The sequence below is a fragment of the Sphaeramia orbicularis genome, chromosome 24 (assembly GCF_902148855.1).
Source record: "Sphaeramia orbicularis chromosome 24, fSphaOr1.1, whole genome shotgun sequence".
NCBI classification, from domain to species: domain Eukaryota; kingdom Metazoa; phylum Chordata; class Actinopteri; order Kurtiformes; family Apogonidae; genus Sphaeramia; species Sphaeramia orbicularis.
The window spans coordinates 17,413,458-17,438,957 of record NC_043979.1 but is presented as its reverse complement, the minus strand read 5'-3'; the positions used below and the strand labels follow the sequence as shown (position 1 = coordinate 17,438,957).

Here is a 25,500-nt window from a genome sequence, read left to right as displayed (position 1 = left end):
CCATAGGAATGAAGCAATTATGCTAAGCTAGGCTAAGCTAACGGAAGGGCTGCGAGAACAAAGCAGTCGGTGCACTGCAGTGCAAATTGATTTGCCTACTTATCGAACTCATTAGTGCATGACAAATGAATGAATAAAAAAAACAGGTGATGAACTCTTCCTTCAAGGTTTTAGAGGCTGGCAGATCCCATCAGAATAGCCCCCTGGAACAGTTTGGGTTGACTAGACTGCATTGCATATTCTTCAGCCAGCGCAAAATGTGTGCGTCATCGTGACAGGAAAAGACAACGAGCATGAGCAGAATGGCAGGAATAAAGTCCAAACGGAATAAAGGGTTTACATGTCCGAGGAATAATTTAGACCGGATTCAAAAGTGGATTAAACCAGTGACTTTATTCAGATTTAAATTTAATCCAAACTATTCTTTTTCAACTGGAATAAGGTGTTTAAATGGGCATCTTAAATAGGATCTAACCTTTAATCAGATTAAACCAGAAATAAAAGTTGTCATGTAAACGCACGGACTAACAGCGTTAATATAAAATGTCAAGCAAATTTGAAATGAAGTTGTGTCAAGTTCTAAAAGTTAAAATGCGAATTATGGGTTTCCATCAACCGGTTTGGATCAAATAATCTACGCTGTGTTGCATTACCAGCAGGTGGCGCTCTAGGCTTCATTACACATGGCTCAAAGAAAAACAAAGTAGAAGGAGGAGAGGATTCTGTTGGTTTGCTGTGATGTGTTTCTTCATGAATGAGGCCGAGGAATATGTAGTCTCCTCATCAGCACACACCACCTGTCGTACCAGACATGATTTCACACTTGATCAGAATATCTGGGAAGACGCAGCAAACAGCAGATCAATCCCACGAGTTAAATGTTTGCAACAACAGAAGTTATTTTGCATAGGTGTCTCCATTTCCAGTGTATATCTACTCTTGTGTGGACAAGATCAGAAACCATCTCCACAAAGAAACAAATATGTCTGCAAAATTCAGGTTGTAGTTTGCATATTTTCCATCAATATTTTCCACTGTGAAATTCAAAAGTGCAAATCGCATCAACGGAATTACAAAAGTGATTCATTTTCAAGTAAAAAAAAGTAATGATTTAAAAAAAAATGTGCTGGCCTCGAATTGATCTACAGTTTCCTCCAAGGGCATTTCTACATCAGCTTAGTTTGGTTTAGGCTTTTTCACTGTGAACGAAGATTGCAGGTGTGAAACTTCACCTGGATCATGTGTGGACCAAATGGCTGAACCTTGGAATGTCTTGTCAAGGTTCATACAACAAAAGCACGAACCTTGGTGGAAATTTTCAGGTGAGAAAAGGCCCTTTGTCTACACCTTTGACGCTTTTATGAAACACATCCAAAAGCTGAATCCACCTCCACAGTCAACGTGCAACACATTGGTTCCATAAGTCACACAAACAAGAGAGTGGAAAAATGGTGTCCTGCGTTTTCTCTCTGAAGGTGCTGACAGAGAGAGACCTGTCCTTCCTTTCACCCAGCCGTCTTTTGTAGGATGTCCACAGACACATGGCTCCAATTATAACAGGCCAGTCTCTGCCAAATCACTGAATAGGACCTCCATTACGACTAACTTCAACATATTTCATAAAGGATCCTATCTTGCCAGGTGACTCAACGTGACAAAAGAGGCTGATTAATTGGCTCTTTGGAAAGCAGCCAACTAATGTAACAGCTAAAAAGGACAGTTAATGGTGTATTTTTGTGATAAAAAGGCCAGTCCTGCCATTAGCGAGGACCTGCTGTCCACTCATCAGAAATAACAATGGCCTGCCCTGATATTTGCAGCTCCCAAGCCAAATTAATATAGTTAAAGATATTACTTCATATGCTTATAAGTTACTAGTTATTATTTGAGGGATGTTGTACAATTGGTTCTGATAATGTGGTGTTTTTTTTAATTTTTTTTTTTTTCCCTTCAGCTCTCATTAAAAAGAAAAAAACAATTTCCCTGAACAAATGATGCTATCATTATGTAGTTAGAGTTTGAAATTATCAAAGCACAGAAATGCTTTGAGGCTGTGTAAGGATATAAACTGTTTCTTCCACTGATTCACGATTCATTTACCTTCAAAACTACAAATGACCCCCCCCCCCCCGTCCATAAACATCACTTTCAATTTAGTGATTCTCTTTTTAAGCTCCAGGTTCAAAATGGAAACTTTTCATCATCGTGCTCCCTTAGGAAAAAGGTTAATTGTGTTTTTGAGATGAGAGGCTTTATGTCATGACGACCATCCTTGAAGACAAAACTGAAACACCCACAGAGTAAAGCGAAATGAACGTGACACAGGCCACCGGCGCTATAATCTGTTACAAATACGCACTCTTGAGGAAACGGAGCCAGGCAATGGAGATTGATGCTGCGACCTGTCTCTGCTTTTTCTCTTCTGCCGCTCTGCCTCCTGTCCTCTTTGCCTCTGACTTTGTACACACACACACGCACACACACACACACACACACACACACACGCACACACCAACATGCATTTGCTCAAAATGCACAGGACATAAAATCCTGATCCTGTACTCCGCCATTCACCGAAGGCTGAAAATCACTCGGATATTCAGAGTATGGCTCGCATATTAGAGAGTGGACGGGATCTGATGCAAGCCAGTGAACTCTGGACCCTCATCTGTGTCCTTTGTCGTCCCAGAGCTCACTCAGTCCTGATGTGTGCAGCCAGTTGAACGCAACCACTCAACCACACCGGCCGCTTATCCAGAGCAAGTCAAAGGTGTCTCATTTCTACTAGGCTTTCTTATAAACACATAACAGCTGCTGCACGGTGGGGGAGATATATATATATATATATATATATATATATATATATATATATATATATATATATATATATACACACACACAGGGTGGGGAAGCAAAATTTACAATATTTTGAGGCAGGGATTGAAAGACAGTGTATGACCAGTTAGTTTATTGAAAGTCATGAGAATTTATTTGCCACAAGAAAATTAAATAATAGAAAATGTTTTTATTCTATGTGTCCTCCTTTCTCAATAACTGCCTTCACACGCTTCCTGAAACTTGCGCAAGTGTTCCTCAAATATTCGGGTGACAACTTCTTCCATTCTTCTTTAATAGTATCTTCCAGACTTTCTCGTAATAGTTTTGCTCATAGTCATTCTCTTCTTTGCATTATAAACAGTCTTTATGGACACTCCAACTATTTTTGAAATCTCCTTTGGTGTGACGAGCGCATTCAGCAAATCACACACTCTTTGACATTTGCTTTCCTGATTACTCATGGGCAAAATTTTCTGAAAATGTATGGATAATAGTGTTAGGTATGATTATGACATCAATATATGTTTGGTTCAAAACAATTGACGTAGTGCCTGCTGAGAAAAAACAACTACATGTTCATTGTAAATTTTGCTTCCCCACCCTGTATATATATATATATATATATATATACATATAAATACTCCACACAAATTACATTGTTAGTTTTTTTTGTTTTTTTTTAACTATTATGTTTACAGGGTGCAGTGGATAGCACTGTTGCCTCACAGGAAAGAAGTCCTGAGTTTGATTCCTCCATCAGCCAATGGGCAGGTCCTTTCTGTGCAGAGTTTGCATGTTCTCCCTGTGTTTGTGTGGGTTCTCTCTGGGTTCTCCTCCCACCATCCAAAGACCTGCTGCTTAAGCTAAATTGCCCATAGGTGTGAATGTATATGTCAGCCCTGCGATGCACTGGCGATTCGTCCAGGGTGTACCCCGCCTTCGTCCATAGGTAGCTGGAATAGGCCCTCGTGACCCTCTCGAGAATAAAGAGGTTCTGAAGATGAATGAATGAATGGTTACAGTAGTGTGCAAAAGTCTGTCTTCATTTCTTCGTATACAACAATAAAATACAAAAATTATGAGTGCAGCCTTAAAGAAACTGAACTAAATGAGTTCTTAAGGCTGAGGTCTCTGTTTAGTGGGAGTGGTGAAAGTGCTGAATGAAACCTGGTATAAAACATCAGAAAATGAATGCAACAAATCTCATATTGTCTGAACAAAAGGGTAAAAGACATGTAAAGTGTAAAGGGAGGTTGCATTAAATGCTACCACTTTGGTTTACAGAAGCTGTTTCGTTCCTTGAAACCTTTGTTGTTGTTGTTTTTAACATTCTTTTTATTGAACATTTTCAAAATTATGCAGTCCAGCGCAGTATATACAGGTTGTATGAAATGAAAAGCAGATCCAAAATATGTCCACAGCAATGATCTCAAAAGTCCGTATTAAATCTGTTTCAGGTAGTTGCAGTCTGAGTTCCCAGATATTCCAACACTTTTCCAAACTTTGCTGTAAAGATGTCCTTCTGATCATTAATATAAAATCTTAGTCTGTCTAGAGAAATATAGTCTGATATCAAAGACTTCCACAGATGTATTGAAGGAGGTTCTTCTCCAACCCATTTGGTCAGAACAGCTTTTCAGCCCAACATAAACAAAGACTGAACAGTATACTTATATGTTCTCAATGATTCAGGGATACATCCCAATAGACACAATACTGGATTAGGCTGTAACTGGTGCTTAATGACCACACTAACCTCAACACATATGGTTTGAAACCTTTATTTTTAATGTTGTATATACTTGTAGATACCAAACTGGAAGAAAACTCCAAGGCACTCTCTTTAAACATTAAAATGCCTTTATTAACACGGCATGGTCATATCTACACCTAAAAAACACTTCTATGCGTTTCGGCTTCAAGCCTTCATCAGGAAGTCAAAACCTTCCAGGAAGTCCAAACCTCTGCTTCAAGCCTTCATGAGGAAGGTTTGGACTTCGTGATGAAGGCTTGAAGCCAAATCGCGTAGAAGTATTTTTTAGGTCTAGATTTCTTCCAGTTTGCTATCTACTTTATGAATCCCTTTTTCCAAAGAGTTCCTCAAACAAACTCTTTTTTTGGTCCAAGGAGCATCCTTTCCCATGAATTGTTGTATATACTTAGTCTGGGACTTTTGCACTGTATCGAATGTTTCCAAGGATCATCACCAATAATAAAACTATACTCCACTATATCAAAGAAGTGGAATAATACAAGTTACTTAAAACAGATGAGTGAGAATATCTGGAGCACTTTCATACATGCAGTATTTACCTTTTACTAGTTGCTTGATTGGTATTTCAGTAGCATGTTGGAGCTTTCCTAGTTCTTATAAAGCACTTACACAATAATGGACTATAATTATCTGAAAGTCCCTGCATTTGCAGTACTAGGAACTGAAGTTCTGTAGCGACATTTCAGCAAAAGAATCGCAGCTGTAGTAACAACTTGAGCTTAAAGCAAATTTAACCGTCCCATCAAGTCATTAACGGCAGTGCATTCAGTGCCCTGAAAGTACTACATGTGCTAGTACTGTTCTGGTCTTTTCCCAACGCTCACAATATTATGGATCTGTTGCAGTGATGTTCCTGAAGCAGCATTATGATGACAAGTGTACGTGGAACACCATGCATCACCTTAGAATAGGGTCTGTTAGTTGCTGCCGTAGATTAACTAAAAGTGAGGAGGGGGTTACTGCAGGATACATGTGTGTCACACTAATTAGAATTAGTCATACCATTAGTCTGACGTCACCTCAGGGAATATATTCGGTGTTGGAAAGATTAAAATTGCAGGTATTTTGACGCTATTAAGACTTTCTGTATTTCATTTTGCAAGAGTAGACCATATTTTCTAGGTGCTTTAATGGGAGACGTTCTGCCACCTTCGGAGACTCGTCCTGAGCAGATTACATTAGGATCAGAATCCATGTACAACTTATTTCTTTATTACCTTTATTTAAAGCAGCATATGACTTTCATCACTTTTTTTTTTTTTAATTTGTAAAACCCCGTTGATTGCCTAATTACCACTAATCCATTAGTCTTTCCGTGTTTATGCACCTGAATCACTTGCCTCATGGTGAACAACTGACTATCATAAACACAGTCTGCTTGTTTACATAACACTCAAGCACTTTTCAGAAATTTTGTCACAAAGTGCATTGTGGGAATGGGAGTTCCACGCAGCAGCAAGATCACCGTCGCTGAACCCAAATGTGGCCTTTACCTCCATCCACCTACCATATTCATTCTGTAAAACAACCCTGGTGGACTGTATAATTTTTCGTTGTAGCGATATGGCTCGTTTTTTTGCCGAATTTGTGAGAAACCGCTTTCGCTTCCCACAATGAACTTTGCGACAAAATTTCGGAAAAGGCCTGAGTGATGTTTGGTTTGTTATGTAATCAAGCGGTCTGTGTTTATGATGGAGTCATCTTCGAAGTTGTTCACCATGAAGGAAGTGATTCAGGTGTGTAAACACAGAAAGACTAATGGATTAGTGATAATTAGGCTATCACTGGAATTTTACAGATTTGAAAAAAAATTGTGATGAAGGTCATATGCTGCTTTAACCTGGTAAGTCAGCTGAAAACCATTTCTCATTTATAACGTTGACCTGGCCAAGAGGCAGCAGTCAGACGTAAGACCATCACTTCCTTATTTAGTATAAATAGGCAATAAATAGGAGGTTGTGCAGAGAAATCTGTTGGTTAATGGCCCAGTAGTTGATGAATATTAAGTAAAAAGTGAAGAAGTACTTTATGCCAAGGTTTCACTATTATGTATATTAATAAGCAACTATTTAATATGTGTACCTTAATATGAAGTGTTAATGGAAATTCACTGAGCTAAGAAATGAGGCAGAAAGTTTAATGTGCAGCAAAAACCGCTTTCTTACATTTCAGATTAAATGAGCAGAAGAGAGCTTTTTTTTTAACTTTATTTTTTGCTTTGAATGTAGTCATGCTGAAGTAGAGCTCAAAGGAGAACACATTGCACCTGTCAGTTGTTGCCCATGGCAGCAGTCAGCGTCTGTCGTCCGCTACATCTCTCTCCATCCCCCATCTATCCTTTCGGCTGATATGCCCAGAGTCAGGCACTTATAAAACCACACACAAACATGCTCAGCTAAGCACGGATATCTCTCCAGCTCAAATGAAGTACCATTTGCATGGTCATATTTTACTCACCCGTACTGTGTTAGCACAAAAAAACCACATGCATGTGTCACACAGAAACCTGCACGCACTCGAAAGGACGCTGAGATGTGGTCTTTTCAGCTGAGTGGGTTTGTTAGCGCTGTGAGGCTAAACATGGTTGTGCGCTCTATTGAACACATACTTGTGAGTCAGTGAGTGAGTATCTACATGTTCTTTTTCCTGTTATTTTTTTGTTTTCTTTTTCATCCGGGCCTAGTTTTAAGCAGTCTGGGTGAGTTGTCCATTTTTCACTCTAAAGCAGACGCATGCTCCTATCTGCTCAGAGCAAAGCAAATAGATATGGCCATTCATGTGTCATTTATTTCATGTCACCGTGGCACTGAATCATTTCACACACCTACAGTATGAGGCGTTAGTCCTCGCTGACAGTAGTGGAATGGGAAATGCTCAGTGGACATTTGTCATCTGTGTTAGAGGATGGCGGCCTCCCGGCTGCCTCTGACAGATCTGAGAGCCTCCCTGTTAGACACATTATCCACCGCTTTTCATCAGGCTTAGGCCATTCACATCCTATGGCCACCTCTCTCTCTCTCTCTCTCTCTCTCTCTCTCTCTCTCTCTCTCTCTCTCTCTCTATATATATATATATATATATATATATATATATATATATATATATATATATATATATACATATATATATATATGTATCTCCGAGGGGAGCAAAAAGTGAGTTTTTGGAGCTAGGATGTGCAGCACTGTTTTCTTTGCAATTTTAGAAGTTGATTCTTTCCATCAGAGCTACAGGGCATGTGCATCTGCTGGGACCGAGAACGTTGACCTGGTGTGTTTGTGCACTGCATTAGTGTGTGCAAGAGAGCCACGGGGGAAGCTGCAATGTGTTATCTGGGCTGCATATCAGAATAAAAGTAGATAAGCATATGCACCTTGTCCAGGAAGAATGGAAGTGGGAGAAGTGAGTGTGGGAGGACACACCAAAAGTGGCTTCTCCGTATGTCCACTGACTCCTGTGAATATTTTCCATATGCTCCTTATGTTAAGACAACACTGTACCCCTCATTAAGACGCTGAAGACTGTGCCATGTTTTCATTTACTGCGGAGCCGGCTCGGTGTCTTTGAATTGGCTCAGTCGCTGTTCTAATTTGCACCCATTAGATGCCATCTCCGTTTAAAAGTATACGAGGACCGCTTGCATGAGTAGGCGAGAAGATGAAAATGACAGGTCACACTATTCGTCTGGAGGGACAGCGCTCGCATTCACTCTGCGTGCCTGTGCATGAGAGAGTGATTGCTGGAGAGCTTGTTGTAGATGGAGAGAAATGGAGTTGGATCCGTGCCTCCCGCTCTCATCTCCTGAGTGCAGGCAGGCACGTCACTCATTGGCCCGAGTGTCACGAGTGCTCTCATTTACCTGGTTCACGACGCACGAAGCCACATATATAGATAAATAAAAATCTAACCCTTTTAGCACACAGTTCATACGGCATGCATCTACCGTGTGCACTGTTCACTTGGCTCTGAAGAGGCCCGTAAAAGCCTGCATGCTTTACTCCCCATCAATATTTACCAGACTTAACACCTAAAGAAGCTTTCAGTCTGTGTGAATATCCGAGTTTTTACTTATCTTTTGACATACTGTAAAAGTCTACTATAGAGGTGTGGTAAATGTTGTCTCATCCATGTATACATTGCACGGCAACAGGGAAATTTAATTTTCACGCTTACGATTTAAGCTTCGATTTCATCAGGAATGTGCGCAGTGGCGAATGTTAGTGTAATCCACTCTGCCATAAATAGAGCAGAGTTCATGCACAAATATAACACTCGGTGTAGTCGATGAACCTGTAGGAAAGAACACTAGTGTATTTTAAGAAAAACAAAGAGATATGGAGAGATTTTGTTTTGTTTATCCGGTAAAAGGATTATGAAATGAATATAGGTTTTTTTTATATTAAATGGAGTTAATTAATTGGAGTTAGTTAAATGGAACTATTTAGATAAATTCCTCATCTACAGTAGAAATGGAACTTAACCGAACCCTAGATTATTTTAGTTTTTCTTTTGAAACGTTATCACAGCAGGTCCCTGTCCCCTAATGGACGTTGTAAAAACCTGTACCTGTGATGGAATCTGTTCCTGACATTGACTGACAGTCATCCATTATGTAATTAATTAAATGATGGTGCGCTATTTAATTAATTACAGAAATAGTTGGGACACTGTACAATGCAAACCAAAACACATTGTAATGACTTGTAAATCTCATAATCCTGTATTTTATGTAAGTAAGTGAATTTTATTTATAGAGCGCTTTTCACAGACAGGGAGTCACATAGTGTTCTACAGTGCAAAATACACTGAAAATACACTTAAAAGACAATTAAAGTACAAAAAAAAAAAAACATGCATGACAGAATGGAGAAAGCAATGTCTAAACGGAGGGACAAAAGTGCTGTTTTAAGAGTAAAAGTCTAAGTTGATGGCAGCAGCGAGTGTCCAGATGTAGACCCTGTTTTCCTTCTTTACTTTTGGGAAACTCTGCCTCCTTTTCCAGACTTTTATTGTCCTGTTCCAACTTTTTGAGAAGGTATTGCTGTCATCAAATGCAAAATGACCTAAATTTCGTCTCACTTTTAACAGTTGATATGTTTTCTCAGTTCTACTGTTAATATAATAAGGGTTTATGAGATTTGCAAATCAATGCGCTCTGTTTTAAATTACATTTTACACAGCGTGCAAACTTTTAATGGAATTGAGGTTAGAAAAGCTCAGCAAAGTAATCAAGCGACAAACTTTCCACAAATAAAACCTTTAATCAGTGCTAAGTGATTTTTAAAGAAGACTGTTGAACTAAATTAGAGTGAAAACGTGTCATTAAGAAGGAAGCTGATTGATCAGTTTGATCTTCTTTCTTTACCAAAAGTTTGTGACTGCTCCTGAGGGTCACTTAAAACAAATTAAAAGCCAATGCAGATATGCCGCTATCGGTGTGTTGAGGCGACAACAAGACTTCCACTTTCTTTTGTTTCTCCTCAGAAAGCCTTCATTTTGAAAGATGAACAATAACCATTTGTAAACTGCAATCTGCAATAGTTTCTGCTTGAGGAGTTTCAATGGCTGGCACGAAGCAGGACCACTTTTTAATGTGGGGTCTGACAGTTTGGATTTGAATATTAGCACCAAGTGTGCAACTCTCCCTCATTTCCATGTCGATATATGCATGTGTGGGAGGAAGAGCGAGGAGCTGGAATAGAGGTGGAGAGAGACTGAAAGCGAAAAAGAAGTGGCAGAGATGGGAAGTTAGAATTAGAGATGGAGAAAATTTAGTTTTCCACAAATGGAGGCTGGAGGGAGTAATAGTTGGAGGGTGGATTAAACTCGGGGGGGAAAAAAACAAAAACACATCCCGAGGCGCGCTCACATACACACGAACAGGCCTTTCACCATTGTGTCGAGAACATAATACGATCAGTGTTTGTCAATCTGAGGTCGATCATTTTTGTGTTCTCTTCATCTCAACCAGCTCCGTCTCGGTCTAAACGCACTCCCCCGGATCAAAAACACTGACCACAGACATCTTTATAGTACAGTCCAATCCATGCGTGTCCCTGTGCGCATCTGTTTTTGGGTGGATATTTATGTGGTAGCAGTCCTTACCTTTTGCAGAGACCAGATGCTGTCTCTTTGAGGGGAGTTTTACTGCCATTTTAGAGCTTTTTTGGCAAGTGAAAAGAGGCTGGAACAGATGTGGGGTTTGTGTGCTGCTGAGATTTGCAGATGGTTCAGCGTAGATGCTTTTGTTTTTCTTTACTTCGTTTTACGTAAGTTAAAGGAAATCCAAGTATGTTGAATCGGGTGTGGTTTTACTGCACACCGTGGTATTACTGGTAATGAGAAGTGGAATACATGTTTAGAAATATTTGCAAATACTCGGCAATGAAAATACAGTTGCATACTTATTTTAATTACAGTATTTGATTGATGGATGTATTTATTTCGGATATGAATGTCAAAAAAACAGACGAAAATAATAAACAAAACACTTAAACATAAGACATATAATACATATTTGAAAAGGAGTGAGAGGAAGCATAACTTATAAACACCCCCCCTTCTCCTTAAATAATTAATAACAATAATAATCTTCCAAGTCTAAGCATATCTGTACTATATACTATAATATGACTGATACTTCTTATTAAATAATTTGGTTTCTGGCTTTATATTATTATGAACAAATATAATAGGATTCATATAAACACATACATATTCATACACACACACATATACTGGGTGGGGAAGCAAAATTTACAATGAACATTTAGTTGTTTTTTCTCAGCTGGCACTACGTCAGTTGTTTTGAAACCAAACATATATTGATGTCATAATCATACCTAACACTATTATCCATACCTTTTCAGAAAATTTTGCCCATATGAGTAATCAGGAAAGCAAACGTCAAAGAGTGTGTGATTTGCTGAATGCACTCGTCACACCAAAGGAGATTTCAAAAATAGTTGGAGTGTCCATAAAGACTGTTTATAATGGAAAGAAGAGAATGACTATGAGCAAAACTACTACGAGAAAGTCTGGAAGATACTATTAAAGAAGAATGGGAGAAGTTGTCACCCGAATATTTGAGGAACACAAAGCACAAGGAACACAAGCAACAAAAAACGTACCAAAGCTTTTATTAAAGCTCTCAAATCCAAAATCCTAAAGGATCCAACCAAATCCATGAGAAAAATGGCAATTGAACTTGAGGTAGACAACAAGACCGTTAGAAATGCAGTAAAATATGATTTGAAGTTAAAATCTTACACAAGAACACCAAAACACTTGTTGACAACAGCAACAAATCCAACTTTAGCAATTTTTGGGAATCATGTTTATGGCCGCCTTCTAGCCCAGATCTAAACCCTCTGGATTCTGCTATTTGGGGCGTTTTAGAACATGCTACCAATAGAACATCACACAGTAATGTCGACTTTCTTAAAGATACTATTAAAGAAGAATGGGAGAAGTTGTCACCCGAATATTTGAGGAACACTTGCACAAGTTTCAGGAAGCGTGTGAAGGCAGTTATTGAGAAAGAAGGAGGACACATAGAATAAAAACATTTTCTATTATGATAAATTTTCTTGTGGCAAATAAATTCTCATGACTTTCAATAAACTAATTGGTCATACACTGTCTTTCAATCCCTGCCTCAAAATATTGTAAATTTTGCTTCCCCACCCTGTGTGTGTGTATATATATATATATATATATATATATATATATATACACACACACACACACACACACACATACACACCTACACATACTTACACATACATATACATATACATATATATATATATACACACACACACACATAAACACCTGTACATGCATATACATAGGGTGCGATTTGTCAAAAAAACTGTGGGGGGGGGACACTTGGATATGTGGGGGTGCAGTCCATAACTAGTGTAACTAATGCTGGTGTGAAACAAAAGTGAATCTTTACATACATTCAACGTCATACTCTCGGGTTCTATTCCTCTTATACAGTGGCTCTCACACGTTTACCCCCCCCCCTTTACGTTCCTGAATTCTGAGACTGCTGACAGTTCGGTTCAGGTGAACATTAGTGCCAGTAATGCAGGATATAGGTGTAACAAAACTGCCACTACCTGCCTGTTATTTACATTGGTTGGTTGTCCCCCCCAAGGATGAAATACATTGAACAGAAGTAGGGATGTACAAACCAGAGGGGGTGTTGGCCCCCCCCATCCCCCCCAACAAATTGCACCCTGCATATACATACACATACGTATTCTTGTCCATCCTTATAATCCCCAGTGATACCCAACACCTCCCTCATTCCTGTACCTCTTAAGAATTGTGTCTTTGTTCGTGCTTTTAAATAGTTTCAGGCTTGGACGTTGCTTTAACTCTACATTGAATCTGTTTCACAGTCTCACCCCGCTGATTGAAACACAAAACCTTTCCTATTAAGTGAATTTTAAAGTTAATTTTCCCCTTTAAATTATAACCCCTCTCATGAATACTGAATAACTTCTGTATATTTGTTGTTAACAGATTCTTTTTAGCTTTGTACATTATTTGAGCTGCTTGATAGTCCACAATGTCTGTGAATTTGAGTAATTCTGACTACTTCAGAATCATGATTTAAAGGTATTTGTTTTTTAAGTCGCTGTTAAAGTCATCACTAATTTCCCTGAACAAAACTAAAAGTGTACGTGAACCACAGTAGACTTTGCACGACCCTGTACGCTGTGTAGCCTGCTTTCACGCTGTGGGAAAACAGAAGGTAAAAACTTTTTTTTTTTTTTTTTTGGCATTCATTTTGGTTCCATTTTTATTTTAAGAGGATTAGCTGCAAGGCAACAAAGTGCAAGTCAGATACTAAGCGAAAACAAAAATTTCAGCTTTGAAACTGGAAATTCACATAGTGTTATATCCGCCTTTATTCAGATTTGATGCTGTGGAAAAAAATAAAAGGTCAAGGATAATACTGGGGCCTTTATCCGCTTTTACCAGACAAAATATCTCAGTGCTTTTGCTTTTACTTATAGTTCACGTCTCTATTGGAATTGTTAATATATATTCAGAGTGACTTCTAGGTTCAGGCAACCTTAAGTAGCAGGCAGTATTGTCTGAATGCCACGTTCATTCATAGAAGAGGAACAGAAGAACACTTTGCAGATGTATTTTAAGAGACAGGTGCGTAGGAGAGGAACTAATTGAAATGTTGCAAAAAGGCGAAGGGCCAATTAAGGTCTAGTACAGAAACATAGCAATAAATATCCAGCTGTGAGATTGACAGGAGTCTTTTGTAACATGTAGCCTAATAATTATGTAAGACAGTTAATCCAGAGCACTTAAGATATGTTGCTCTCTTTGCTGACTGTTCCAAATTCCTTTCATGGGCATGTATTCTGCAGTCTGCACTGAAGCGTATTTTAAAGTTAACACATGTGCCTTGAACGTCACCATATCACTTCTTGATTTGCTGCCTATTTATATTTAGTTTAATATTCCCATCAAATGTTGAGAAGTTTTTAAAGGTGCTCTTCACACCCTGTGATATTTCTGTCTCTTGCATGAGATGTACTATATATAAAGCCTCAGACACATCAGGAGTCTATTGCATAACCACTTGCACCTTTAGTGAGTCTGCAACTGCACAATTTTGGACCATGGGAAGAGACCAGATATTTGGATGGGTCGCACATAAAATTCAACATCCACACCAGCGACCAGGACCTAATGCAAAATTTAAGCCCTGGGTCTCATTCCTGATCCACCTGCTATTTCAAATGGGAACACAATTTCCAAATGCACCCTCAGACACTGGAGTACTTTTTTTTTTCCTGTGACACCAAGGGCACCACCTGGCTGAAACTGCCCCATATACAGCTTTAATTTAGCTCTCAGGGTCAGAACAGACAGTAGTGGACCTAATTCAGCTGACCTGCAGATGCACAAGTATGAGCTCATGAGCCCGGTCTGACTTAAGTACCACAGAGCCCAGCTCCCTCTGAGCTGGGTTGTTGAAATATGTTTGTCCGAATGGAGGGAGAGTTGGAACTTAACAAGAGATATTACAACTAATGAAAAAGTTTTTAATCCAATTTAAAATAATATATAGAACATATTGTACAAGAGACAAAATTAATAAATATAACAAAGATACATCAGGGAGTTGTCTTAAATGTGGAATTAGAGACTTGTTAATCCATACATTTTGGGAATGCAGTAAAATTCAAAGGGTTTGGATGAATGTAGAACACTGGTCAAGGTTCAAATGTCAGGTTTGAAATTTACTTTTGATTCATCATTTTGTGTATTTCAAGATACGTTACAACATACAGTGAAGTATCCACATAGGTGGATTATATTTTTTTCATCAATTGTAGTGAAAAAACTGATACTTGAGCACTGGAAATCTACCTACGTGCCTTCATTGTCAAACTGGAAATGAGACTTGAGTTATTATTTGAACATAGAAAAGGCAATAGCCACAGAAAAGAACAAATTAACCCAATTTGAAGTTATATGGGGAAAAGTGTTAGAAAAATTGATCATGTAAAAGAAAAAAAAAAGTCCAGGTACAAGGATGTTGAGGTTGAGCATGTTTGTGGGTGGGGGTTAATTTGGGTTGTTATTGTGGATGTGTATGTGTGTGTGTGTGTGTGGGTGTATATGTATGTGTATATATGTAGGTGTGTGTATATATATAGGGCGGGGAAGCAAAATTTACAATGAACATTGAGTTGTTTTTTCTCAGCAGGCACTACGTCAATTGTTTTGAAACCAAACATATATTGATGTCATAATCATACCTAACACTATTATCCATACCTTTTCACAAACTTTTGCCCATATGAGTAATCAGGAAAGCAAACGTCAAAGAGTGTGTGATTTGCTGAATGCACTCGTCACACCAAAGGAGATTTCAAAAATAGTTGGAGTGTCCATAAAGACTGTTTATAATGTAAAGAAGAGAATGACTTTGAGCAAAACTATTACCAGAAAGTCTGGAAGATACTATGAAAGAAGAATGGGAGAAGTTGTCACCCGAATATTCGAGGAACATTTGCGCAAGTTTCAGGAAGCGTGTGAAGGCAGTTATTGAGAAAGAAGGAGGACACAGAATAAAAACATTTTCTATTATGTAAATTTTCTTGTGGCAAATAAATTCTCATGACTTTCAATAAACTAATTGGTCATACACTGTCTTTCAATCCCTGCCTCAAAATATTGTAAATTTTGCTTCCCCACCCTGTATGTATGTGTGTGTGTGTATGTGTACATGTATGTAGTTATGCATATAATTATATAGTTATTTATATTTATTTCTTTTTTTGGGGGGGTTGCTTTGGCTGTCTTTTTTGTTCATTTGTCTCAAGTTGATTTTGTGATTGTTGTTTTGGTTTGTTTGTACTCATTAAGAGTATATGTCTTGGTTTTGTGGATTGAAAAACTTTAAATAAAATCATTGAAAAATAAATAAATAAATAAATAAATAAATATGTTTGTCCGGGGAAAGGATGTACTCTCAAACTTGTGTGTTTTTGTAACACTTCCATATTCAATTACTGGCATAAATCACAAGTCTTAAGTCCAAAGTGGGTGAGGTGGTGTCAGACCTGAGGAAAAGTAGCTTGTAATAGAAAAGCTGAGTAGTAAGCCTGAAGCTTAAGTCACCTCCATTTGAGTGTGACATGACTCGCTAACTACTGGGGCAAATCTCCCACTATGGGGGCACTTTAATTGGAAGTATTTGCTTCTCCAGAGCCAGTGACTCTTCCCTTAAGAGTATCTCAGTATGCTAAATAGCTTGCTTTGACTTTACTTTCTTGCTGTGTTTGAGCCGAGGCACTGTGAGCGACTGCCAGTGTTTATGTGTGTATTGTGCTGTTTGTTTGATAAACTGTTGGGTAAGCTGTGTGCGTCCATGAAGCGGGGAAGCAGACAGTCCCATCTGCAAGAAGGCGTTGCGCTCGGAGCGTGCTCGTAGAAAGGAAATGTCGTCAGCAGAATTTTTTCTGCCGTGGAAACCGTCACATTCTCTCTCTTGTTTTCTCATCTTTGTTTTTTTACTCCTCTCTCTCTCGCTGCTAGGTTGTCACGTTGTCCCGTCTTTGTGTTGTCATGCCATCCTTTGTCCCTTTCCTGTTATGTTCCACTGTCATATCTCCTCCTCTCTGGTCAGATGCGCCCAGGACTTTGGTGGAAACAAATGGGCCACATGCCAGAACACAGAGTCCTCAGGTGGGAGAGGGTGACGCTCAGGCAGTGTGTCAGCTTATTATTTGTTCTCCCCTGAATGATGTTCGACTCTGTTGTTTTTTGTCGCTCTCCCTCCTCGGCTCGGTCACAGCGCTCTGAGCCAAAGGGGTCACCGGGGTCACCCTCCACCCAACTCGGTGTCACTCTTCTCCACGCTTGTTTACAGCTTTTACTGTAGACATAGATGAGACTCTCATGGGGGCAGAGACCGTTACACACATACACTTAGACACACATAGGGGGAAAAAAAAAAAAAAGAAACACTGCAGCCAGAGCTATAGACAAGGTTGCCATGGAAACAGTCTGTCCTGCCTATTTTTCTGAACACCTATACAGCCTAAGCACATGAAAATGTATGCACAACCTGCAATGAAACAAACATACACATGCAGACATGTATTCATGTTGCTGTTGTTCAGGGTTTTCATCATTAGGTTTCACTGCCTGTTCCTATAAGCTGAGAGATGGGGTTTTTTGCAGTGATGTTGTAAAAGCAGTCTGATTTTTTTTTTTTTTAATGGTAAAAACAAAAAAAAAAAAAAAAAGAACTTCGGGATAGCATCTTGCTTTGGATTGCTTCTTGGCTTGAATGCTCTCATTTAGCTGCAGAGAACATTAGGTTTCGGTTGAATGATACGATTTTGAGACCGAAAAGTCAGAAGCAGAAGGTGGAAGTAAGATACCTCCTGCTGCTTTATTTCAGGATCTCATAGCGTAAGCAAATGCACATTTTTAACGTGAAACGGTGAGCGCCTCTTACTGAGAACTTGGTGACTTGCCATGTCTTGTTCAGCGATGACTGAAAAGGGAAGTCTCTGGAGTTTGCTTCATACATGTTTCCAACCCATCACCTACTGAAAAGATGTCAGCATTTTATCGGATTTATTTATTTTTTTTACATTTCCATCCATGCCAGGGCATTTTGTCCTGCACAAGTATAGAAATAAAAACTGACATCTGCCAGGTTTTAAACTGAAACACACTTCCACAGTGGTTTTGCTTGGAGGGCCTGACATTGGCAGCAGCTGATCTAATGGTCTTGCTGCTACCAGATGTCCTCACTCTAACAGCGCAGGCTTTTATGAAACACTGTAGCTGCTTTCCCTATCTGCTTTTATTCCTTTTTAAGTCATTTACAGCAAAAACATTTGAGGTTGGGAGGTAGTCCAACTATAACCGAGTTCTTTGTTTCTGCTTACCGTCTCTGATGAGCAGTGTTTTAAGTCAGTCATTTGTTCAGTGTTGTTTATATAAAAAAACGCTTTGATCATCCCCGACAGTTGAACTCAGATGATATTAATTTAGATGTCTGCAAAGTTTGTTAGTGTCTGCTTTCTATTTATTGTTGTCTCTGTAAAGACTTCTCTGTTGTAACAGCGCTTAATGATTGCATTTTTCAACCCCCCAGTCCTCCCTTTTTTAGATGCATCTATGAAGAAGGCTTTGTCTGTCTGTCAGTCAACGTTGCATCTAGGTCTGATGTGTCAGAAGTGGTTTCACAAATTGTCTTAAAAATTTCACTCTGACTTGAGGATGAATGGATTTGATCTCAGGGATCAAAGGATGTTTTGGCCATAATTCAAGATTCCAGATTATAGATATTGGTCTGACATCCTTAAGCTGTTTTTCGAAGTTCAAATGGACTAGTTTTTGTGCTTGAAAATGTTGCATGTCTCATCCAAGAGACTTCATCTGTTCTGTTTGCTGGTGGAAATAAAGCAGACTTATAAACCTGTAGAGGGAGTGGTCTGTGCAGGTTGGGTTTCATTTGCTAATGACTCTAAGGTTGTTTACACACCTGACTGGTAGTCTAGATTTGATTGGGGTTGTAACATTCAGCTAGTCTGAGTTTGTGAATGAACCAAATCTTTCAAATAACTAATTCCCCTCCTCGTATGTGGAGCTGCTACATTAAGAATTACTAAAAAAAAAAAAAGAAGAAGAAGCCTCACTCATCTATTGGTCAATGTATGGCAACTTCCATTTCTCCCACATGTGTTTCCACCATTCACTTGAATTGGATTAATGCTGCATTCCAAAGTCTGGGGAGGTTTCTGACATCCAACTAGGTAAAATGCATTGGAACGCCGTTTTGAAGCTGGTAGTCCTAGTTGCAAAGTGGGGCCAGATGGAAGTACCTTGACCTCACTGCGAACTACACCATGACATCAACACAACAATGGCAGTGCACAGTGTGCAAGTTCGCAATGAAAAAATGGAATGCAGCATGATGGCACATTCTTAAGTGCTCAGAGGAAGGATATATCCCACCTAGAGTTAACTGCATCCCACCTCAAAGCATTCCAGACAATCTTGAACATAAACAACAAATATCGAGGACGGCAAATTTACGCTCCTATTTGCTTTCTTACTGAAGAGACATTTTGACTGCCAACAGCACAGTGTTCTCAGATACACAAACGAGATGGAAGAGGCGAAATGACGGATGTGCTAATTATTATACATTGTAAAGTTGGTTTTTTTGCCTTCTGTGCACCACCATTGTTGTGTTGACATCACATTGTAGTTCGCCGTGAGGTTGGGGTAGTTCGATCTGGCCCCACCTTACAACTAGGACCTCCAGCTTCGACGGGAGTTCAAATGCATCTTACCTACTAATTGGATGTTGGAAACTTCTCACCTCCCAGCACTTTGGCACACACCAAGAGACCTTATGGCACATTCCAAAGTGCCTGGAGCTAGGATATATCCCAGCAAAGCATTCCAGACAATCCATGTTGAACATTTAGGACCTCAGATCTATGTCTATCTATCTTTCTTACTTAAGAGGCAATTTGTCTGTCAACAGTACAGTGTTCTCATATATGCAAACGAGATCGAAGAGGCGAAACGACGGATGTGTTAATTATGTGTTGACATCATGTTGTAGTTCATGGTGAGGTCGGGGTAGTTCGATCTGGCCCCAGTTTGCAACTAGGACCTCCAGCTTCCAATGGGTGTTCCAATGCATTTTACCTAATTGGATGTCGGAAACTTCCCACCACATAGGACTTTGAAATGGGCCATATGTTTTTATGTGAAGAGTTCACTCCTTTGATCTGTATCAGAATTTGATTGTGCATTCACACTTTTCCAAATGACCTAGACTTTGGGAGGGATGGGGGTACTTTATTGGTTTCAGGTGACTTCAGTTTATTTATTTATTTATTTATTTATTTATTAGGGACAGTGCATATTAATGAACATCTACAACAATCGTAGCTGTAAATATGCCACATTGTAGCAGCGGTGCTAGTTTCCATCTCTGTTATGAGTGATTGTTGGTTGGGAATTGTTTCAGGAGGTTGTACAAGATGGTGTCATATCAGTTTTACAGTTCTTTCCTTTTCCCTCTGTCTTCTTTGCAGCATTTGTCAGAACTTTTGGCGGTGGTGCGTCTTCCCTTCATCCATCCATCCTACCTTCTAAACGTGGTGGACAATGAGGAGTTGATAAAATCATCCGAGGCGTGTCGAGATCTTGTCAACGAAGCCAAACGATACCACATGCTTCCCCACGCACGGCAAGAGATGCAGACACCCAGGACCAGGCCGAGACTCTCTGCAGGTACAAACACACATCACAAGCAGTAGGATGCATAGAAAAAAAAAAAAAAAACGATGCGCATCATCCTTGATCTGAACGACCTGAGCCAAAGGAGGCAGTGACATGATCTGCTGCCCACTAGTTTAATTGACCCACAACTTACTAAGGACAGATCCATGCTCCCACACACCCATGTCCTGTTCATATTTCATTGCAGCAAGGTGACAGAGAGGTCAGGTCCCCACAAGGAGACCACCATTTTAATGATTTAGTCTGCAACTGAAAAGCAGTGATTTAAAGCTCCATAATTTTTTCCACAGGTCTGCTGTTAATGCTTAAATGTACACGTGAACAGCACATATTTTTGTTCAAACAAACTGCTACTTGAGCAAATCCCAGTCAAGGCTAATGTCAAAGCTTTCATGACTGCTTTCCAGAGTCTGCAGCCTATCAAATATAGCCTCTTCAACCGCAAACACAGCACATACACACCTCCTAGCAACTTTAACATCAGCTACACTCAGTCGGGTCTGCCTTTGCCTCCTTAGCAACCAGCCAAGCATTCACTGTCCAACCACCGCTGATGTCCAAGCCATTGAAGGCTGTGTTTGTTTACATCGTTAAAATCAAAGAATCATTCATGGAAATTGGAAGGCGCCACTAAATTGCTTTTGGCTGTAATATTTTTCCCTTAGGTCAGCCAGGACCCCGCACTTTTCCCCCTGTAAAGATCTGCCTAATTATAGTGTCTGCATGATATTATGAGTTCTGCACCAGCACACCTTACCGTTCAGCACAAGTTATTTTCTGCTTGGTAGAATAAAGATAATTGCCTTACAAATGGCACTTTATGGAGAGGTCAGTTTATCGGCGCTGCGCTGTTGTCCAGACTGTGCGTTTATTTGCTAGTAAACAAACATAAAGAATTGCATTAGCTTAATATTTTTGCACATTTAATTGCCGGTAATGCAGTCGCATGAGGATTTCTAAAAAAAAATTGTTTGTCTCTCGAGGAACGACATTTGGGGCATTATATGTGCTCAGCATCATCCCATTACTCATCCTCGATCTGGTGGTTTCTCTTTGTTCTCAGCAGTATCTTGAAGCATTCTCTGTCAAGGCCCATTTTATAGTGTTTGGTATGTGCATATCTTATGCGTCCTACAGCCCCATTATGCAGGCTGAAGTGTGTATTGATTCACAGCAGCTCGTGGCTCTGTACAACAGAATTATATAAATGCATAAATGCTGCTGGGATGAATACATTCATGATGCATTACCCCTCAGTGCCTCTAAGAATGAGAAAATATGTAAGTTTCTCCGATCAAGTTTTGAACTTCTCTGAAGCTGAAGTTTTTATTACGACTGACTATCTGGGCCAAGCATCGCTGTGTGTGCCTGCGTATGTGTGTGTTTCATAAAAGGAAGTGTTAGCTGTCTGCACTCAGGTTCTGGTGTACTGTACTTTGTGAACAGAAATATAAATGTACCTTGGCATTTTGCATAGCCGAGTGCATTCTTGTTGGTCTAATGATGTTTTTTATGCCTGCATGAGTTTGCGTCTGTGGTTGTGATTGTGTGCTCCACAGCCATCTGCTACGTTGGACAGGACGGGCTCCACACAGTAGGGTGCACGGTCCTTGGGATCGGCCATGCAGGGGAAATAGCACGTGGTCATGCAGTACGAAGAGAAAGCGCATAAAGAAGAGAATAGAAGGAGAGTTTGAGGTTGTTGCGAAGCAAAGCTGGCGTACGGCGGACAAATAAAAGTGAAGGGATGAGGGAAGAACAGGAGGAGAGGTCGGGATGTGGTCGGAGAGGAAGGATGGGGGGGGGTGAGAAGGAGCGAGGGGGATCAGAAATGAAATTTGAAGGGCAGACATTTGATTGAGTTTATTCCTAGAGCATGTGTCTACTTGTGTAAGCAGTAACTGAGTGTGTGTGTGTGTGTGTGCATGCGTTTGTGTGTGTATTTTAAATGTGCGTAAGCAGATGGGGCACCACCTGAGCTCAGTTGATAAGTCTGTCAAGCGGAAAAAGAAAGGAAAACTGCCATCCGTGAAGCACTTCTTGCTGAGCACAGTCAATCTGTGAACTTGTGAGTTGCGTGCATATGTGGGTGTATTATGGCGAGTGTGTTTGTGCTCATCCTCAGTGTGTGTGTGTGTGCGCGCGGACGTGTGTCTGAATGCCTCACTTATATATAAGGTCTTTTTACTTGAGATAAAATTGAAATTAATTTAATCATTTCGGTCTAGAAATTCAATTTATTCTTTTGAGACGTTTTTAATTAACAGCTTTTCACATCTAGACTGAAACGTGTGAATAAGATGTTAGAAGTTAGACTCTCTGTGGTCTACTCGCACTATTTACTAATAGAGTCAAACCAATACTGGAGCATAAAACTGATATTAATAATGGTGGGTGTGGGGTTGTATGAGGCACTTATCTCCATTACCTACGGGGCAGACAGGAACACTGGCAAAGATGCGAAGCAATCTAATAAAAACTGTATTTTAGCCCACTTTTTTAAAAAAAACAGAAAGGCTACAAAAAACAATATCAGTTTAATTTTGTAATCTTTTCACCAACTTATCTTCCCAGACAGCTCTATCTGACAAGTCCAGATTAACCCTTTCATGCATGAATTATGAGAACCGTAATAAAGATTTTTTTTTTCTTCAGTGATTTTATTCCTTTTTAGGCATTAAAAAAACAATGTGATTGAATTTTTTTTTTTTTTTATAGAGGTGCAAAAATGCCCACTAAGCTGGACACCATGCATTTAATTTTTGAAGCAAAGAAACATGTATTTACTAATATACAGTGCAAAAACTTTGAAATAAAAACAATTTAATGCTGCCAATCTGATGTTTTCTCACATTTTAACATACTCTAATACTAAGTAAAGCTTTATTTATATAGCACTTTTTTAAAACATGTTACCAAGTGCTTCACATAAAGGAGAGATAGATCAAATCAAATCAAATTTTAAGCCAATTTACAGAAACCCAACAGAATCCTCCAGGAGCAAACACTTATGACTGGTGACAGTGGTGAGGAAAAACTTCCCTGAAAAACTCCTGAAGTCTGCCTGTCTGCCTCAGACAGGCAGACTCCTGTCTGCCTTGGCCAGTTGGGGTTAAAGCGAGAAAGTAAAGGAGGAGAAAAGAGAGAGCGATAGAGATAGAGAGAGAGGGGGAGAGGGGGGAGGTAGGGGAAGATGCATGCACAGATAACTGAACTAGAGCATGTATAGAACAGTATAATAAACACTATCGTAACTATATGGATAAGTGAGTGATGACGATGAAGGTGGAGAGAGGCAGGACCACAGCAGCAGGTCCAGAGATGATCTTAGGAAAACCTGTGATGATCCTGGGAAAACCTGTGAGATGATAAAGCACAGAGACTCCAGGGAAGAAGTCAAGTCAGTAACATGAATTCACTGGGGCGTAAACAGAAGAGCTTTAATGAAATGCTTGTTTATAAAAGTGAGTTTTTAAGAGTCGCTTGAAGGTGTCTATAGAATCTGATGATCTGATGTAATGAGGAAGACTATTCCAGAGGGTTGGGGCCAGAATTGCAAAAGCACGGTAACCTTTTGTTGAGAAGTTGGAGCGGGGGATGGATAGGAGGTTAAGGTTTGATGAACGGAGTGGTCGTGAGGGTGAGTAGGAAACTAGGAGGTCAGAAATGTAACTGGGGGCGTGGTTATGCAGGGCTTTAAAAGTAATTTGGAGTATTTTGAAGTGGATGCTAGTCATTACTCACTTCATGGAGATAATATGCAAGCAAAAAAAAAAACAAAAAAGACTTTATGTTGTTAATTATGGTCTAATAACAATAACAAAGACTTGATTTACACTCCAACATGTTAGATCAGGTTTATCCAGAACAGCAAAGTTACAGTAATGTTAGGCAAAATAAGTCTTAACTTCAGCCTAAACCCTTTTGGTCGCATTGTACATATATGGAACAATGGATATGTTGTTTTTGTTTGTTGTTTAACCCTTTCATGCACAGTGGTCACTCCAGTGGACAGTTACTCTCCAGCTGTTCTCTTGTATATTCACAGATTTTATTGTTTTAGTTCCATATCAGTCAACACAGTGGACACTTATACATCACCCCATACACTGACATTCAGACCATTAGTGTAACTTTGCTGTTCTTGATCAACCTGATCTGCACTAACATATTTGAGTATTGAAGGGTGGGATAAATAAATTATACTTCCTCCACACCTTTTAGAATGTGCAAATGAAGTCATGTATATGTATAAGTTTTGGGTTTTTTTTGTTTTCTTCCATGACCTCTTACTACCTGTTTTTTTCCTAAGGACTAAGTAAGATTACTTTGTCTTGTTGCACATTCAAAATAAACTAAACTAAAAAAAAAAAAAAAAAAAAAAATCAATTGCTTGTTATTGTTACTAAACTGCAATTAACTGTTGTTGTTTTTTTAACAAAAAAGTTTCTTTTTTTTTTGCATATTATTTCCATGAAGTGAGTAATGACTAGTATTAGAATGTGTTAAAATGTGAGAAAACAGCAGATTAGCAGCATTAAAAAGATTTTTATTTCATAGTTTTCACATGATATATCAGTAAATCCATGTTTCTTTGCTTCCAAAATTAAACGCATGGTGTCAAGCTGACATTTTTTTTAACTCCATGAAAAATAGGTTCATAAGAAAATTTTCAGTCACATTGTGTTTTTTCATGCCTAAAGAGGAATAAAAACACTCAGGAAATCAATGTTGATTAAGGTTCTCATAATTTGTGCATGAAAGGGTTAAAGTAATTAACAACCAAATAAACTACTACTAGTACTACTAGTACTACTACTAAATGCATTATATGGGATGATGCATAAGCGTGCAATGTGTTGACTGATATGAAACTAAAACAACAAAATCCACGAATATACAAGAGAACTGCTGTAGAATAGCTGTCCACTGTTGTGACCACTATGCATGAAAGGGTTAAGAGTAGTCGCTTTTCCATTGACCCTCAAATTGTGCAAATATAACTTGCAAATAAAAATTTACCTAATGGAAAAACAACAATTTAGCCAAAAGTCTCATTT

At 39.2% G+C, this 25,500-nt stretch overlaps 1 protein-coding gene across 5 annotated transcripts in view; it reads left to right on the top strand.

Moving 5' to 3' along the window:
- Positions 1-25,500, top strand: part of klhl29 (kelch like family member 29) — a 434,041-nt gene that overhangs the window by 256,416 nt on the left and 152,125 nt on the right. For all 5 annotated transcript variants that reach the window (XM_030128391.1, XM_030128389.1, XM_030128386.1 and 2 more), the window contains one exon: positions 20,233-20,431. In XM_030128391.1, coding sequence (XP_029984251.1) covers positions 20,233-20,431 — 199 coding nt within the window. The remainder of the gene's footprint in view (positions 1-20,232; positions 20,432-25,500) is intronic.